The sequence below is a fragment of the Peromyscus leucopus genome, chromosome 1, assembly GCF_004664715.2.
Source record: "Peromyscus leucopus breed LL Stock chromosome 1, UCI_PerLeu_2.1, whole genome shotgun sequence".
Taxonomy (NCBI): domain Eukaryota; kingdom Metazoa; phylum Chordata; class Mammalia; order Rodentia; family Cricetidae; genus Peromyscus; species Peromyscus leucopus.
Genome location: NC_051063.1, coordinates 121,888,024 through 121,906,914, shown reverse-complemented (window position 1 = coordinate 121,906,914; position 18,891 = coordinate 121,888,024). Strand labels below are relative to the sequence as shown.

Below are 18,891 nucleotides of genomic sequence, written 5' to 3'. Positions count from 1 at the left end.
TTTTTCATGATTCTGGTGCTTTTGTGTCATTGTTTTTATATCTGTTGACCTGCCTGTCTCTTCCAGTTTTAGTGGAGATCTTATTGATCAGCCTTCTCTTGTGGGCTCAGTCTCCAGTACCACTGCCCCATTAGTGTTTATCTGGATATCTTGCTGTATAAGTATGGATTAAACAAACCATTTAATTTTGGACAATATTGGAAGCTATTCTTACTTCTTTGCCATTGCATATAGCAATGAAAGAAACATCTTTGGGCATAGAACTTTTTACATTTCAATTTTTTTTCTTTAAAAAAAAAGCCAAATAGGATTAGAACTCCTAGGTCACGGGAAAGTCAACGGTTTGTAGCTTTATAGAGTGTTAAAGTGTATGTAATGTTTAATGCATCGTTGCCAAATTGCACTTCTAGAAAGTGTAAGCTTATCAGTGCTGTAGGTTTAAACCCCACACTTCTGTCATTGCCTTTTGCTGTCCATTGATAAAAAGGGGGAGGGAAAAAAGTAGGTAGGAGTTACAGACACAATGCTTAACTATCCAGTGTGTGTGCAAGCATTTGGTGGGAAATGTGGGCCTCATTTGGGCTGAATTCTCATGCTTGGTGTTCCAGGCAATGAGTGAAGACAGGGAAAACCCTTCATGGATGGGGTCATAGTCAGTTTAGAAGATTCCTATTATAAAACTGAAAGATATTTTCTTCATTTCAGTCTTTTCCTTCTAGGTTAAAATATTTTGGAATATACCTAGGAATTTTGTTGTTAACTTGCCAAATTATTAGCTTTCTTTACTGGGTTGAATAATGCCTCTTTCAGGAAAGGATCTTGAGAAAATATTTGTGGTGAAGCAGGCTTATATGATTGAATTCCTAAAGATAGTCTCATCACCCCATCAGTTTGCCGACTACTGGTTTATATTATATGTTGTGGTTCTGAGATGTCTTTAAGTCATAGATGACTTTGACAGAAGGGAAGGGAGAGGAAGTAAAGAGAAAGAAAGGGAAAAAAGAAAGAACCATGCTTACCAAAATACATTTGCCTACAAATATTTATATATAATTTACAAAAGACTTAAAAACAAAATTTGAGGATTACCTGTTTACTCCTATTTTATCAACTGAACATATTAGCTCTTTTGACCATATTCTAAGTTAAGGATAATTTATTTTTCTTCATTTATAAATTGGAAATATACACTATAATCTGTATTTTAGTTGTCAGTTTAAAAAACCATTTACAATCCTTGGAATATCTAAATGTATAGAGGCAAATAAAGTCTATTTAAAATGACTTCTCATGCTCAAAACCCCCTCCTGCTGTTTTTGTTAGTTTGTTTTGCATATGGTCCAGAATCCCCCTGTAGATCATGCCATGTGCCCTCTGGATAAGCATTCCATTTTTAATGCAGCTTCTAAAGAGTGGGTAATAGCAATTTGCCCACCTATAGCCCAGTGTTAGGTGAGTAAGTTACCAAAATTGCTGTTCAGAAAGCTGAGCCTTAGGATTGTCCACTGTTCTCACCATTTGAGCTTCCGTGTAGGATTCTTCTCGACACTCTGAGTCAGTGGCTTTTGCAATATGTGTAGTTCCACATGCACGATGCCATGTATACAATGCTGCATCCCAGCAGCAGCTCATGTCATTGTGTCTGGTGTGCACAAGCCCTTGCTTCTAACTCTTCAAGGAACTAATGGCGGGTTCTGGCCTTGAGACAACATATGGAATAATTGCCATGGACACTTTGTGGCATGTACAGGAAGCCCTGGAGAACAGTATCCAGCCCCTCGTAGACTATGACTGACAGGAAGAACTGCCCAGTCCTGAGTGAAGCAGAATCCCAGTGTCCTGAGAGGTCAAGGATAACCACGCCATGAAGAGAACTTGGTGATCCCCTCATCCATGACACAAAAAAAAATTTAGGAGACTTTAGAGAAAGACCTTTAATGACAGAGTTGGGGAATAGATGGTGCGATCCAAAAGATTCTAAAGCCTCAGAACAAATTGCTGAGAGTACTGATTACACCAGTCTGTTGGCATCGTTTCTAGAAAAGGAAACGTACATCAACAGCAATTCAAATGCCCTGCAAATGGCAAGAGCCATAGTTTTGTATTTGGAGTTCTGAAGGTAGCCTCAGCGATGGCCAGGTCCTTCATTGCCCGAAAGGACAAAAGAAGATGCAATTAGCTCTAAAGAAGCGTATTCTTCAAACTTCTGCTGCTGCCTCGCTGTCCTGCAGTTGAGAACTTTGTTGTCTCTTCCATGCCTTATCTCTGATGCCAGTACTGTGGCAATCCTGTTGATTGTTTCGGTTATTGGTGACACCGCTTTTGTTGTTTGCCTACATTATGTTCGGTAAACCTCTTACTTTATATATTGACAGCATCATTTCTTCATGATTCCCTGGGGGAAGAGAGTAGTGGTTTAAGTCTTCATTTCTTTTAGAGGAGGGGGTAAAAAGACTCACAGAATATTGTGAAATAGCTGAAAGAGATAACAGATAGCAAAAACATTCAGAGATGCTATGTACTTACGTAAAGAGCTGGCGTCTTAGAATGGTCTGCAGAAGCCAAGGATTTTCTGGTGTGGAGTATTTCATGGGCTTTTCAAGGATGGAGGAAATTTGTTTTTAAATGCTGACTACTTTAAAGAGACCCTTGAGGTGCAGACTCTTTGCAGTACATGTTTCACAGCCTCTGCAGAGCTGGACTTTTTTTCCACAACATTCACCTTCCAAAAGCTATTTCAGCATTGTGGAAACAGACTGCCGGATATTTCGGAGCTGTGAATTCTTGTGGGAATGGCCTGTCTTGGAGGTTAGATAAATAAGTTGAAACCATTTCTGACATGCTAGAGCTGTCTTCACAGAATAGACATTTTTAGTTTTAAAGCCTGCAAAGGGCAGCAGGATGAAGGATCCCATCTTCATCCTCTGCTCTCTTTAGTCCTTTGAAAACGTTTGCAGGTGTCATGACATTTCTGGGGGTAAGGTCCCCAAGTTGGCTTCTCAACAATGGGGCTTTTGTCTCTCCATTCACATCTAAAGCCTCGCTGCACATTGTTTTGCAGTATGGTGTTCCTAACAGCCACAGGTTTTCACCGACTGCAGATTCAGCATCATACCCTTACCATACAGAGGCTTGGATCCAAGTGTGCTTGTTTCTAAGTTATGGCAGTTCCAGTGTGTGAACGTTATAGACCCCTCTACACCCACTTTCTGCCTGACCTGGGCCTCCTTGTTTTTAACTACTGTGTTAAACTGTCCACACGCATCTGCCCCCCACCAATCAGAAGCAGAACAGGAATTCTGGACTGCTTTCCACTAACAATATTGAATACCACTAATGGTATTCATCATGACCAACAGTTTGAAAATGGAAGTTGAAGATCTGGGTTGGGGCAAACATGTCCCATCCCCTGGTTTGTCCCTGTCCCTGGCTCTCCTCTTGTCTCCTCTAATTATTTGGATTGCAGTAGGAATTCTGAATCCCGCCCCCCCCATATAGAGCTCTTGCCTATAAAGGCGGTGCCCAAGCCTTCCAAGATGCTCTGAAGGAAAATTTTTTTATCCTCCTTAGAAAGCCAGTCTTATTAATATAGGGCCCCAGAGAACTTCCTTGGCTTTTCATTTACTCTCTTTAGGCTGCTCTAACAAGCCTCATGTGGGTAAGCCACTCCTCCAGGACAGCCCAGGAGAGTGAGTCTGGCTGCTTTTCCCAGGGACTTTGAGCTAACTCAGAGGCTGTCTGCTGGAGCCTCATCAGATTGCTGGAAGAAAAAGAGCTATTTGGGAGGAATCTCACCCTGACTTACCCTCTTGAAAGTCAGTGTTCAGCATCCCAGCAACATTTCAATCCAGTGCTGGAAACAGCACTGTTTCATGTATTTCTTGGAAAAGGTTCTTAACTACTCAAGGACTAGTAATCTACCCTGTTCATCAGGAATTGTGGGCTAGGTTTAAGTGTATGAATTTGGGGGGGGGGATGCAGATATTCACTTGACAGCACTTGCCACTGAAGGTATTACACAGCACTGTTCTGTAAACACTGTCAAGAAAATGAAATCACAAATGTAAATATTGGGAGAGACAAAATTATAACTTTTGTAAATGATATAATTGTTTACCTCAAAAATAAATTGTAGTCTTCCCAGAAGCTCTTTCTTTTTAAAGATTTATTTTTATTTATGTGAATGTGTCTGTGCATGTCTGTGTATGTGTGAAGGTGCCCTCAGAGGTCAGAAGAGGGTATCAGACCCCTGGAGCTGGAGTTATGGGCAGTCGTGGGAGGCTCGACATGGATGTGGGAACTAAACTCAAGTTCCCTGGAAGAACAACAAACACTCTTATCCACTGAGCCATCTCTCCAGTCCCATAATTGTCACCTTTTAAAGAATTTACATCCTGATCGAAGTTTCTCCTCCTTCCTCTCCTCCCAGTCCCTCCCCTTACCTCCTCTTTGCCTCCCCTCATCCACTCCTCCTCCTTTCTCTCCAGGAAAGGGCAGGCCTCCTGTGAATATTGACAAAACATGCCATATCAAGTTGTAGTAAGACTAAGCACTTCCCCTTGTATTAAGCCTAAGCAAGGTGACCAAGCATGCGGAATAGGGTCCCAAAAGCCAGCAGAAGAGTCAGAGACAGCCCTGCTCTTGCGGTTTTACAGGAAGACTTAGCTACACAACTGTCACATATATGCAGAGGGCCTAGGTCAGTTCCATGCAGACTCACTGGTTGTTGGTTCACTCTCTGTGAGCCCCTATGAACCCAGGTTAGTTGTTTCTGTGGGTTTTCTTGTGATGTCCTTGACCCCTCTGGCTCCTGCAATCCTTCTCCCCCCTCTTCAGCAGGATTACCCCAGTTCAGCCTGATGTTTGGCTATGGGTCTCTGCATCTGTCTCCACCAGTTGGTGGTGAAGCCTCTTTGATGACTATTGGGCTAGGCACCAATCCCAGCACATCTCATAGGCCAGACAGACTGTAAGTCTAAGGTTATATGGCTGGGTTGGCATCCAAATCCCTCCACCAGTAGTAGTCTTGCCTGGTCACAGGACGAGGCCAGTCCAGGCTATTGTCCTCTTGCTAGGAGTCTTAGCTGGGGTCATCTTTGTAGATTTCTTGGAGTTTCCCTTGCACTAGGTTTCTACCTGACCCTAAAATGACACTCTTTCCAACCAGCTCTATCAGTACTCTCCCCACCCCCTGCCCCCACCTGATCCCTCATGTTCCCATCCCTGCCTGCCCCAGTCCACCCATGAAATCTCTTCTATTGCCCCTTGATTCTTCCTTGTTACCTGTCCTCTTTGAGGCTCTGGATTGTAGCATGATTCTCCTTTGCTTTACAGCTAATATCCACTCATGAGTGATACCATGTTTATCCACCTCACTCAGGATGACTTTTTTTCTAGTTCCATCCAGTTGCCTTCTAATTTCATGATGTCATTGTTTTTAACTGCTGTGTAATACTCCAGTATATAAATGTGCCACATTCTCTTTATCAGTTATTCAATTGAGGGACATCTAGGTTGTTTCCAGCTTCTGGCTATTATGAATAAAGCTGCTGTGAACATAGTTGAGCAAGTGTCCTTGTGGTATGATTGAGCATTCTTTGGGTATATGCCCAAGAGTGGTATAGCTGGGTCTTGAGGTAGATTGATTTCCAGTTTTTCTGAGAAACTGCCATATTGATTTCCAAAGTGGTTGTACAAGTTTGCACTCCCACCAGCGATGGAGATGTGTTCCCCTTGTTCCACATGCTCTCCAGCATAAGATGTGATTGGTGTTTTTGATCATCCATCTTTTGAATTCTCTTAGTGATGTTTGCATCTGTAGTTCCTGTTCACTTATCCAGATCATCCATTTCCTGAATTTCCTCAGTTTGTTTTTTCTTTATTGCTTCTGTTTCTATTTTCATGTCTTGAAACATTTCCTTCACCTATTTGTTTTTTCTTGGCATTCGTTAAGGGATTTGTTGATTTCTTCCAATTTTATGGTTGTCTTTTCCTCAATTTCTTTAAGGGAGTTTTCCATCTCCTCTTTAAGTACCTCTATCATCCTCATAAAGTTGGTTTTAAGGTCATTTTCTTGTGTTTCCTCTGTGTTGGAATATTCAGGGCTTGTTGTAGTGGGATGGGTGAGCTCTGATGGAGACATAATACCTTAGCTCTTGTTGCGTTCTTACACTGATGTTTAGGAGTGATTATAGGTCTAGGTGACCATTTCTAGGTTTGTCTTTGTTGGATGGATGTTTCCTTCCTTGGTTTCTGTTTCCTTTCTGGTCTTCTGTGTCCCATGGCCTGTTGCTGAGTAGAGGGTCTCTGCCTGTGTTGGGGGCTGGACTTCTGATGGCCTGGATGGCCTCTGGTCCAGCAGAGGGTTGCTGCCCAAGTTTGGTTCTGGCTGTGTGTGTGTGTGGCCTCTCATCTGGCTGGGCCCTCTTTGGGTTCAGATGCTGCCCTGTCTTCTGGTGGGGTAGGAGGTTTCTGCCTGATTTTCAGGGAATTGGCCTTATCTCTCGAGTTCAGGCTGTTGGTCTGGCTTCTGGGGATCAGGATTCTGGCCTGGCCTCTGATGAGGTGGAAGATGGGACGTTTCCCCAAAGGTGTGGGCCAGGATCAAGTGGCAAGGAGAAGAAGGGCACTTGGGTTATGCTGGGCAGGGCAGGAGGGGGTTGGTTGGGATGGTGGCTTACCTGGTTTTCAGGAAGCTGGCCTGGCCTCTGATGGGGTGGAAAGCTTCTGTCAGAAATGTGGGCCAGGATATGGTAAAGAGGAGAGGAGGGGCAGTTGGAGTTAGGCTGGATGAGAGAGGGTGGGGTGAGGGTCAGATTACCTAGGGTTCAGGATGCTGGCCTGACCTCTGGGGGTGAGAAGCTTCTGCCAGAGGTGTGGGCCAGGATCAGGAGGCATGGAGAGGAGGGGCACTTGGGGTAATTGTTACCTTTTTTAAATAAAGAAGAAAATAATTAAAAACCTACCAAAATTAAGTCATCTATTAGGGTGACAGAAACAAGATAAATAAGCTTCATAACTTCCTTTAAGTAATAGCAATCAATAGCTACTATACATTTTATATATTTATTATATGTTATACATGTGTGTACATGTATGTGCATTTGACCTTGTTTGACACCACAACCAAACCTTCCAACAACTATAAGCCACTTAGGAGAGACTTTATTAAGAAATGCATGAAAGCCACCTACATTCTGGTTAGAAGATGTTCTGAATCTAATTATGTGGCTCTGAATCTCATTTTCTGTATTTAATAGCTGTGACCTTAGGAAAGCTTGACTTTTCTATGTATATGTGTATAGAAGAAGATATATATATATATATATATATATATATATATATGCATATGCATGTGTCATTATCAAGATATTCATTTTGTATTGCTATTGTAACAAATTACTACAAACTTATAAATACTCATTTATTATCGTACAGTTCTATGGGTCAGTCAGTAGAGTGTGACTGAGCTGACTGTTCTATCTAGAGGATCAAAGGTCAGATGAAGGTGCTGTGGAGGGTGAACTCTTATCTGGAGACTCTGGGGATACATCTCCTTCCTGTTTTTGGCAGAGTTCAGCTCCTACTCATTGCAGGACTCAAGGACCCACTTGCTGGTTACTGTCAGCTGGAGGCAACTCCTGGGTTTTCGAGGATACCTGCCTTCCTTGGCTCATGGATCCCTTTATTTAAAATCATCAGGGGAAGACCATGTCCCTCATACATGCTCTTTGGCCTTGTCACTCCCACTCCATCCTGTTTACATCTCTAACCACTTCTGCTCTGCTTTTCTGATCTTCAGGACTCACAGCATTGCATTGGTCCATCCAGATATTATTTTAAGGTCATCTGACTTGTAAACTTAGTCAAACCTGCAAAACCCCATCACACCAGCACATATATTATAGTTATTTGATTGAGCGACCAGAAGATGAGACTCTTGAGGTAACACCCTTGGAAATCCCCCAGTCACACACAGATCGTACAAAGCCACAGGATTAAAGATGAAATCCCTGGGAGCCACCAACTCAGACTCAGACGCAGGTTTTGAAGCCCTCAGATATTACATCTAAACATGATAACATTCCTGTTCTTATTTCACATTCCTTTTGCACTTAAGGCTGCTGGAATCCAGGGTGATGTCCAAAGTTAACAAAGTAATAAAAGAGAATGGGAGCAGCCCATCCCTTCCCACCCAAGGCAGCAGCTTTTCCACTCGGTTCCCACTTCTCGAGCATGAACAGCATCAGTTTCCTCTTCCACCACACCTCCCAGCTACCCTGTGATACCACTTCAGTCTTTGTGGACTCATGTGTGCCCTGATGAGTTGATTCCGTGGGCCGTATTCTCCTTCATCCCCTCTGATTCCTACAATCTTTCCAGCCCTTATTCTATGGGAGTTGCCTAGCTCTGAGGGGAGGGACTCCATGAAAACTTCCAGTTTAGACTTTCTCTTCACGTAATATCTGGATATGGGTCTCTGCATCTGCTGTCAGAGGAAGCCTCTCTGATGATGACTGGACAAGGCACAGATCTATGAGAATCATTAGGAATCATGTCAGTGATATTCTTTTTTAAAGCCAGGACTATTTTGTTCTACCCTAGGTCTCTGGGCTCTCCAGTCTCTGGTTCCTGGCCTTCCAGGCAGTGTAGGGCATGGACTCCCTCTTATAATGTGGGCCTCAGGTTAAACCAAACCTTGGCTGCCCACTCTCACAACTTCTGGGCCACCACTGCCCCAGCACATCTTGCAGGCAGGACAGATTATAGGTCGATGGTTTTGTGGCTGGGTTGGTGTCCAAGTTTCTCTTTTGGTAGCCTGCCAAGTACCTTCCCATGCCAAAGAGGATGTAGGGCTGAAGGCTCCATGAAGGCACCAGCTTAACCTCTCTATGTTCAATGAGCTGTAATGGATGCTGTCCTTGGCAATGGAGCTCTACTGACAGTTTTTGGAGAGCTGTCTTAGCATCAGCATGGGTTCTTTAGGGATTTCCATGGGACCCCCTTGGCCAACAACTCAACCAAATTCAACCCAGTCCCATCACTGGAAACCTTGCCTAGCTACAAAAGATGGCTAGTTCAAACTCCATATCCTCCATTACTAGGAGTCCTCACTAGGATTATCCTCTTAGATTCTAGGAAGTTTCCATTGTACTAGGTTTCTAAAACCCCAACCTCTAATAACAGCTGTCTCTCCTTGCACTCTCTCTCTTAAAAAAACAAAGCAAAACAAAACAAAAACACTTGGGTTTGGTTCAGTACTTCAGTACAAGTATCAATCTGTAGTTTCTGCATGTACACATGACATCTCTAAGTAAATCGGATTTTTCTAAAGACACACAACAAATGCCCTAAAGAGGCTTGAATGGCAAGCTTGGTATGGAGACTTGAATGGCAAGCTTGGTATAGTGGATGGAACAACTAATGCTGAATTCCCAAAGCTTAGCAGAGTCCTCAGCAGTAAGATGGAGCACACAGTGACGCCCTCCTAGGAAGGAGGAGTGACTGTGAGAATTTGGAAGTGGCACCAGGCTCTTGGGCCATGCCTTCTGCCTGCTGCAAGGTACTTTGCACATGTCATTATAAAAGTGATGAGATTATTTTTTCAGAAGCCATCCCATGTTCTCTCCCACCAGAGCACTTTAGGAGGAGAGGACATCCCTCAACCCAGCTACCTAGTTCAGTCCCAGGCACCACCTGAAGCACCCTTCACTCTTAAGAATCAAGTGAAATAATTCTGAGTTTCAATAGCCCAGCAAAACACTAATACTTATCAAGATATGGATGAAGACTTTTTTTTTCAGCTCTTCTGTCCTCCTCTGTGCCTGGGCTCCTGTGATAGCTTTAGAAGCCTCTGCCTCAACTGACCCAGACTCAAACTTAACATTTCCTTTTGTTCTCTAAAATGACACTTTTTATAGAACTCATTAGTGAAGCAAATCTGTTTCTCCAAGGATCATATAATCTTCCCCAAGGAGGACCGTTCCCATTGCATGTGCATAGCAACGGAGTTCATATATATATTTGTTTTCCAAAGTCTTCCTGGCAACAACTCACTAGTAGGAATTCTTCTGCCTCCACTTACCTCAGCTCCACCAACTCCTTCTTTTTTAACCATTTTTCCCACTGACCTGCTTAACTTCAAAATCCCTTCCATTCCCAGAGTGAGGCAATCTCACTGGCTCCTATCCCCTAACATAATACATGAACTGATGAGCTGCCCCATGGACCAAAGCCTTTGCTGTACCATGATTCCTCCTACATAGGCCTTAAAATCACAACCAGCCATTTCCTATTAGCTATGACTTACCCATTTCCTGACTTGTGCTCCGAACACTAAATGGTATTTGTCTCATAGTTCTGTGGCCCTGATCTTAAAGGAATTGCCTTTGTCATATTTGTTTTTGTTCCAAAGGTGTCCCTCAGCCTAATGTAACTTGGTTGAAGAGAGGAGGATCTCTGAGTGACAATGTTTCCTTGCTTTTCAATGGATCCCTGTTGTTGCAGAATGCTTCCCTCGACAATGAAGGAACCTACATTTGCACAGCCACCAATGCTCTTGGGAAAGCAGTGTCAACCTCTGTGCTCCGCTTGCTGGGTGAGTGTCCGACTCCAATTGTTCCTGATGAGTCCTGTGATGTGTAAAAAGCAGGGGCCAGACTTGTTGACACTGGAGTCAAAGTGTGAGTGACACAGGTGTGTCACGGTTCTCACCCTGCCATCACTGCCTACTTAAAGTCACTTATAACACCCTGTCATACCAGTTCACCTCTCGGAAGGCTGTGACTGCGAAGCTACTCTTCTGCCCAAGCAACATGTCCTTTTCTGCCAGCATTAAAACTTTTCATGTCATGCCTCTCTGTCTACTTAAATCTCAACCCCAATTGTATGTGGGTGCAGTACTGAGGTCTGTTTTAGTTAAGATGATTTCTGGTCCTGTGAAATGCATATGCACGCGCGCGCGCGCGCGCACACACACACACACACACACTCATAAACACACACACACACAGAGACTCAAACACACATGCAAGAATGCACACACCCACCTACTTCTAGACCTGTGGGATTCTATTAGAATTCTAGCATTCTATTAGAAAAAGTCCCTCTTCATAGTTGTCTTCAAGAATACTCAGGAATGAGAATTTGACGGCATTTGATTGGTTAGATGTGTTGCACATTGTTTTCTCAGAACGAAGAGGCCTGGGCAGTAAGACTGTATTTCCTAAGGCTCAGAAAAAGCATGTTCTCCAGGCATCCAGCATCAGAGCAAACAGCAACAACTCAACAGGTGAGCCCCTGCCTCAAGGTCTGGAATTTTGACTGTTTACAGATTTCCTTTCTGGGCATGCATTTTTTTTGCTGGGCGACCTCTATGATTTTCTCTTTGCAATGTATTCCTTGGCATTTACTTAGGGTTTTTTTCCTGCCCCTCAGTCTTTGGTAGCTCAATCTATTCCTTTCACAGTGGGACAGTTTTTGAAATGAGGCAGCTCATGGGGCTTATATCCCTACTACACATCATTATTTGTAATAATGTAGATACTGATTTTCCAGCTTCAAAACTATCATCACCCAAATAGATACCAACAGAAGGAAGTTCTCCGAAGGTTGTGGGATCAGTTCTTTCATTTTCTATTCACACACAAATCTCCCATACATCCCAACTTGTTATGCACTGGTCCATGATCAAAAGAATCTATACCAGGTATTCCAAGCTTGTAACCCTCTTCAGAAGGCCAAAGGGAGTAAGGTGGAGATAAGAAAACCAGAAAGGACAGTCAGGAAAACTGGTAATGATCTCAGCTCCTTGTCACTCAAAAGTAGGTTGTGATGGCCAAAGGACAAACCAAAACTACTGTCAGGCCACATGTTTCACTGCTATGATATCATTTTGGGATTTGAAATTCTGAGGAGTTCCTCAAAGCTGTACAATGTATCATGTAAAGTATCATCCACTACATAGGGGGTCTAGAAGATAAAGTTTCTAAGACCCTTACTTCCTAAGATTTAAGGGAGAGGATAGGAGGGTAAATGGTGTTAAGCTGTCCATCAACACTGCACTACATGTTAGTGATGACATCACTACCTAAGATGGCCATTTAGATGTAATGCTACCATTATTACACAATAAATTGTGTATTCATTTGAAATTCGGTGATAAGTGCTGAGCACTTGCTTCTCCTGTGACTGCGGCCCTCCATTCTTAGTCTCTGAAATGCTGACAGTCTAAGAGGGAGACATGCATGTGAACAGTTCTTCTGAGGCAGTGTAGTGAATACCATGAGAAAAACATGACTAACACACAAGGGCATTGCTGAAGAAGAGGCCCCACCTCTTTCTGGAAATGTCAACTAGGTTTTGTTCTGGGAAGAGAAAGAAGGACCCTCCAATGAGAGAAACTAGAATGTGAGAAACATTTAGATGTTATATGTGCCATGGGTTCAAAGACTGTAAGAATCACTGCAACAAATAAAATAGATATTCATGAGCACAATGCTGTTGTAAGGCCAAGCCTTTGTTGTAGACAGCACTTGGCTTATTGGGGCTATTTACATCATTTTAGCACCTTGTGCCCAGACCCAGAATTTACCTACGTAGAAATGTATACAAATACTTAAATGTGCATGCTGCAAAGTGCGCCAGCCTTTGGTCATGAATTAGCCTGTCATTTTATAGAGTTATTTGTTAACCAACGTACTTCAGTGACTTATAAATGGTATACCCTGTCCTTATGTTGAATAGGACAGCATGTATGGATTTGACTTTCAGGTAGGAAAGATAAACAAGAACTAAGTAAACAAATAAGCGTGTGTATATTCCTTGTAGCTGAGCACTAAGGATGAAATGTTCTGAGAAGTGGGGTACATGTTTGGTAGTGACTGCTTTGGGAAAGATAGTCAGGATGGGTCTTCTGGGGAGGAGACATGTTAGCCTAGACCCAATGGAGGAGGTGGAGCCCTCTGTGCAGCAGGATGAGGAAGGGGTGTTCTCAGAAGGGTTTAGTTAGTGCAAACTACACGTTGAAAGTAGCTTGATGTGCTTACGGAACAAAAAGAGCATGCGTGCAATGAGGGGACAGAGGGGAAGAAGCTGCTAAGAACCAGCCATCCAGGGCTTCAAGGGTCAAGTTAAAATGTCAGGAGTCACCAAGGAGTTTTAGATGGGAGTGTCAGGCTATGATCTACTTTTCGAACGCAACTGGAAAAATATTGGCAGAGCCTGTTTCCTCATTCTAATGATTTCCCAACTGAGCGATCTTGGCCTGTCTGTAGCAGGACATATTTCTGATGAAGAACTGTATGGAAAACATAAGGAACTCCTTCAAGTTAACAGTGGCCACCATTCCCCCACTACAAAACAGTATACAAAAGCCCTTGACAGACTCTTCATGAAAAGTGGCATACAAGTGTGTTGTGTGGCACTGTTTCTGGGGAGACCTGAACAGATGTCCACTCAGCACAGATAGGGAACTGACAAGAGACCAAAGTAAGGATACCAACCAAGTCCACCTTGGTGAACTGAAGAAGTAGCTTACAGGCATATGGGCGAGGGCTACTTGCAAGAGTCGGGATGACTCAAAGGGAGCCGTAACACCGAAAGCCCCGCCCACCAATATGGCGACTGCTTGTGACAGCTGGAACCTTGGAGCTCACTGTGGGACTTTCAGGCAGCCCAACAGGTCTGAGTGTCTCTTCAGGCAGCCTGCCTGATGTGAGTCTCCTCAGCAGTCCTTATTGCTTACTTAGCCTTGGGAAGGAGGAGTCTTGAGCATCTGGTTGGTTTCAGGGACTTGAGTCCCTTTAGAAGCTCCTGGGTCTCACTGAATCTTGGAAGAAATCGCTACACAAAAGGAGACAATGGGCAAATGCAGATCAAAACCAGGAGATGCAAGTTCATGCCTACTAGAATAGCCGAAGACAGAAACACAAACTAAATTTGAGCAAGGGATATTTCCATCAAAGCTTCCATATGACGGTCAGCAGAGACCACAATGGAAAACTGTTTGGCGCTTTGTAGCTAAACATACAGCCATCCTCAACCCAGAAATTCTACTCACAGGTTTTCATTCAAACAGAGTGAAAACAGGCTCAAATAAAAAAGTTTGTGAGCTGTCATGATAGCTGTTGACAGCAGCATGAAAGACTATGATGTGTTCAGAGATGGTGCATTATTTAGCAGTAAAAGAAGATGCACTGTGGATACTCCCAGCGATATGAGTGAATCCCCAAACATAGTATACTAAGCAAAGGAAGCTAAATACAGAAGCCCAGTAAGAAGGAAAGTCAATATATACTGATAGTAAAAAAACAAACAAACAAAAAAAAATGTGGTCACCTGAGAGGGGAAGGGGCTGATTGAAAAATGGCAAAATGAAAGCTTTAAGGGTGTTAAAATCTTCTTTACCTTGCTGTGGATCATAGACAAAAGAGTTCAGACAATTGTGAAGCTCATAAAATTGAGCTCTGAGCACTTGCTTGTATATAAATTATACTTTAATAAATGCCCAATCTTTTTTTTTTTTTTTTTTTTTTTTTTTTTTTTTTTTTTTTTTTTGGTTTTTCGAGACAGGGTTTCTCTGTGTAGCTTTGCGCCTTTCCTGGGACTCACTTGGTAGCCCAGGCTGGCCTTGAACTCACAGAGATCCGCCTGCCTCTGCCTCCCGAGTGCTGGGATTAAAGGCGTGTGCCACCACCGCCCTACATGCCCAATCTTTTTTAAAGAAAGGCACATAAAAATAAAAGCAGCTTTATAACAGAACATGGAAGAGTCAATAAAAAATTAATTTTTCAAGTGTCTAACCCACTATTTGTTCACCCTGGAGAATCTCAGTAAATGGCCACCTTGAAAAAAGCTGTTTTGAAATAAACTATGATTCTGAAAGTCCAACTGGAGATATAATTTATGGTTCTGCTCTGCACATGATGCCATGTGCAATTTAAGGTAAAAACTCAAAACTCAGAATGGAAAACAATAAGTTAAATAAACCATTCCATTCTGAGAGATCATGTGGACACAGCTGGTAGCTATCAATTATTCATGATCATTGCAGGGAAATTTGGCATTTTCTGTGGCCATCCACAAAACTGTCAGCATCGTGTCCTACCTCATCTTTTATCGAGTGTCGGCAGGGAAGGGTAGCACGAAAGCTGTGATTACTGGGGGTGCTTGGCTACTACTTGTCTAAAGGAAACCTCATACTTACCTTTCCAGATGTCTCCAGAGCAAATTATTTATGCAGTTTTAGGGTCGATGTGGTGTTTGGGTTAAGAATTAATGGAAAAGTAAGGGTGGGACTCAAATGCATCTCACCTTACTGCTTAATCCCTGGTCCCTGGTCCTCCTTCTAAATCATCTTCCTTGCTCGGCCTGATCTGTTTTTGGAAAATGGACAGCATTAAGGCATCCTTGGGGAGGCCTTCCTCCCTGTGCTGTTGGCTCTGCTTAGAGAATGCTGGGGAAGCATTGGCTGGACAATGCCTCCTCCCTTCCTCTTGGGTTTTTCCAGTAGACCTAGCTGACCTGCAATGGCCATCTCCCAGGCTGGGCTCCAAGGAGCCCAGCCTGGCCATCATTTCCAGTCAGCGAGTGTAATAGTCACTCAAGAGAAAGTAAGCCTCACGCTGTGCAATGGCCTTTTCTGTGGGCATCACTTAAACTGCAGGTAGGCAGTTAACCACAGAACGATTCATGGTGGTCTTTGCTCTGTTGCCTCCAGAGCGTCATCCTTTCTTATTTGGGGTTGTTGGTGACATTTTCTTTCCTTTCTGCAGAGCCTTTTTGGGAACCTGGTAACTGGACACCTTGTTCTGCCACCTGCGGCCCCTTGGGCGTCCGCCTTCAGAGGCCCCAGTGTGTGATGGCCAGTGGGCAGAAAGTGAGTGAAGCCCTCTGTGGTCCTCACAGGAAGCCGCTGGCTGGGTTTCAGTCTTGTAACATCCGGGACTGCCCAGCAAGGTATGGATGTTTAGTTACTTTCATAACAGTACACTAGTTTTTGCTGGTTTTGAAATATATAATAGGAGCTGGGGAGGTTAAGAGTAAGGGAGCTCAGTGATTAAGAGCACTGGCTGTTCTTCCAGAGGACCCAGGTTCAATTCCTAGAGCCCGCGTGGCAGCTCACAACCATCTCTAAGTCCAGAGAATCTAACACCCTCTTCTAGCCTCTGCGAGCACCAAGCACAAACATGGAGAACAAACATACATTTAAGCAAAACACCCATACACATAAAAAATACAAAAAGTTACTTTTAGAGGCACAGTGATTTGGACTGGGTAATAGCTCAGTTGCTATACTCAGAGAAAGTGTTAATGTGAAATAAATGATTGTCACATAGTCTAGCAGAAAGTTGATCAAATGACACAAAAATAAATAATAAAAAACCAATTAACTGAAGAGGTGTTTTTGTATTTTTGAGTTCAGATTGATGAGGCAGGTATGATTTTTCAGCCCTAATTTTCTGATTAAAAGATGGAGAGTCAGGGGCTGGAGAGATGGCTCAGTCATTAAGAGGCTTGTTGCTCTTGCAGAGAACCCCAGTGCCCAGCACCCATGTCTCTGGGCTCACAAATGCCTGGAACTGCAACCCCAGTAGATCCTATGCCCTCTTCTGCCTTAGTGGAAATTCATAGTGTGCACGCACGCACACACAAACACACACACACCATGTACACACTAATAAAAAATGGTACAGATTATTTTCAATAGAATCTTATTGTTCTACAGCTCCATTTCCTATACAAATGTCACAGGTGGCCCATGCCTCAGAAGACTGTGAGAAGCAGAGTCACTGTGTCAGACAGACACAATAGCTGCTTTGAGGCATGATGTCCTTGGATGGACTGTCAATGTTACAGGCATTCTACCTGCCATAACTTTGAGTAGCTACTATCATTTCTAAATGAACCATGTCATACCAAGAGTCACCCTTGAGAAAACATAAATCTCAAATTACGAATCCACAGGGAACCTAGTCCTTTGGTGTACAGTGACTCTGTTAAACCTTGTAGGTGGCACACTCATCACTACATTGGTTCTCTCCACCTAGTGACACTGCTGTTCCCTGAGGGATGGGGAGGAGGAAGACTGGAAGTCACCTATGCCTCAACCTTGTCCTGGAGAGACATGTGACTCCCCTGACACCACCATAGTGTTAAGATAAACAAATTAGCCTTTTCTGGACAGTCCTTGCTAAGGTCCTGTAGCTTTTGTTTCTAGGTGGTTTACGAGTGTGTGGTCCGAGTGCTCTGTGTCTTGTGGTGAAGGACTTCACAGTCGGCAAGTGACATGCAAACAGACAAAAGCCAATGGGACTGTCCAGGTGGTGTCCCCAAGGGCATGTGCTCCTAAAGACAGGCCTCTGGGGAGAAAATCGTGTTCAGTCCGTCCCTGTGTTCAACAGGCCATTGACCCAGGAAACCAGGTAAGCTTAGGTGTTGGCAATGTTATCTGCAGTCACCTCTTTGTTACTAATGAACTTTAAAGGTGTTTTAGAATACCTAACTTGAAGTATTTATCCAATATTGAAATGATATCATATGTTTATGACCATATGAAGTAATCCAGGCACAGAAAACAGACTATGATTCCACTTATGTATGTGTCTAATCAAGTTCATAATAGTGAATAGAACAGTAGTTTTAAGTTGTGCAAGATGAATGTGTTCTAGTGAGCAACTATGCAAAACAGTATTTATAACTAATAATGCTGTAGTGTATACTTTAAAATTGTTAATGGGCCATGTATTTTCCTTTTATTGAAAATAGATTTTTTCCCTCATATAATATATTCTGACTATGGTTTTCCCTCCCTCTAATCTTAACAGTTTCTCCTCACCCATCTGGATCCACCCCCTTCCTGTCTCTCATTAAAAAACAAACAGGCTTCTAGAGGATAATAATATAGTAAATACAATATAATAAGATAAAACAAAAACTAACACCTTAGAATAGGACAAAACAAACAGAAGGAAAAGAGCCCAAGAAAAAGCACAAGAAATAGATATAGATGAAGAGATCCACTTGTTTGCACATTTAGGCATCCCATAAAAACACAAATCTGGAAGTCATAATATATATACAAAGGACCCGTGGAGCAAAAAGGAAGAAAGTTAAATAAATAATTAATTAATTAGAGAAAATTGTAAAAAAATTAAATAAATACCATGACATTATGAGACACAGAACCTCTAAAGATGCCATTGAGTTCATTTTCTGTTGGCCATCTATTGCTAGGCATGCAACATACCCTTAAGAGTAGTTTGTTTTCCCAGTGAGACTCCCTTGGATAAAACTAAATTTTCATTTGCAAGTGGTTGTCAATTGAAGATAGCTTCTGGGTTAGGGATGGGGCGTGCATCCACTTCTTTCAGCTTTAAGAACCCATCTGCTGCAGATCTTTGGAGGTCCTGTTCATGCTGCCTCAATCTCTGTTAGTTCATATGTGTGTGTGTCCTGTTGTGTTTAAAGGGCCTTGTTTCCTGGGTGTTAAAAGATAGCATATTATTAAAATGAATAAATTAAAAGTTGGACAAATAGAAGACCTATTATTTTGCTAAATGGAATATCAGGACTATAAAGACCCAGAAATGAGTTCACATATGAAATATAATTTTAATTAAATGACAGACCCTTTCTTTGGAACTTAATATAAATCTGAACTTTATTCTGAGAACAAATAAAGAGAAGGAACTTTCAGAAAGTCAAACTATGGGAGGTAGGAAGAGCCCCTTCCTCATCCTATGCCAACTAGGATACAAATTCGTTCCGGGCAACAGTGCACCATTGGGGCAGGAATAGACACGGAATCTGGAGTATAATTACTGCACAGAACCAGATCAATTGATCAGTGACTTCAAGTTCAAGGGTAGTAAGTCAAGCAGGAAGATTGGT

General features: G+C 42.8%; 1 protein-coding gene across 3 annotated transcripts in view; it reads left to right on the top strand.

The window, feature by feature from the left end:
• Window positions 1-18,891, top strand: part of Adamtsl3 (ADAMTS like 3) — a 294,249-nt gene that overhangs the window by 264,029 nt on the left and 11,329 nt on the right. Inside the window, exons 24-27 of one of the 3 annotated variants that reach the window (XM_028873809.2) lie at window positions 10,415-10,597; window positions 11,192-11,308; window positions 15,774-15,957; window positions 17,219-17,423. In XM_028873809.2, coding sequence (XP_028729642.1) covers window positions 10,415-10,597; window positions 11,192-11,308; window positions 15,774-15,957; window positions 17,219-17,423 — 689 coding nt within the window. Of the gene's footprint in view, window positions 1-10,414; window positions 10,598-11,191; window positions 11,309-15,773; window positions 15,958-17,218; window positions 17,424-18,891 lie in introns of those variants that run through there. The other 2 variants (XM_028873810.2, XR_005089681.1) reach the window with 2 other exon arrangements.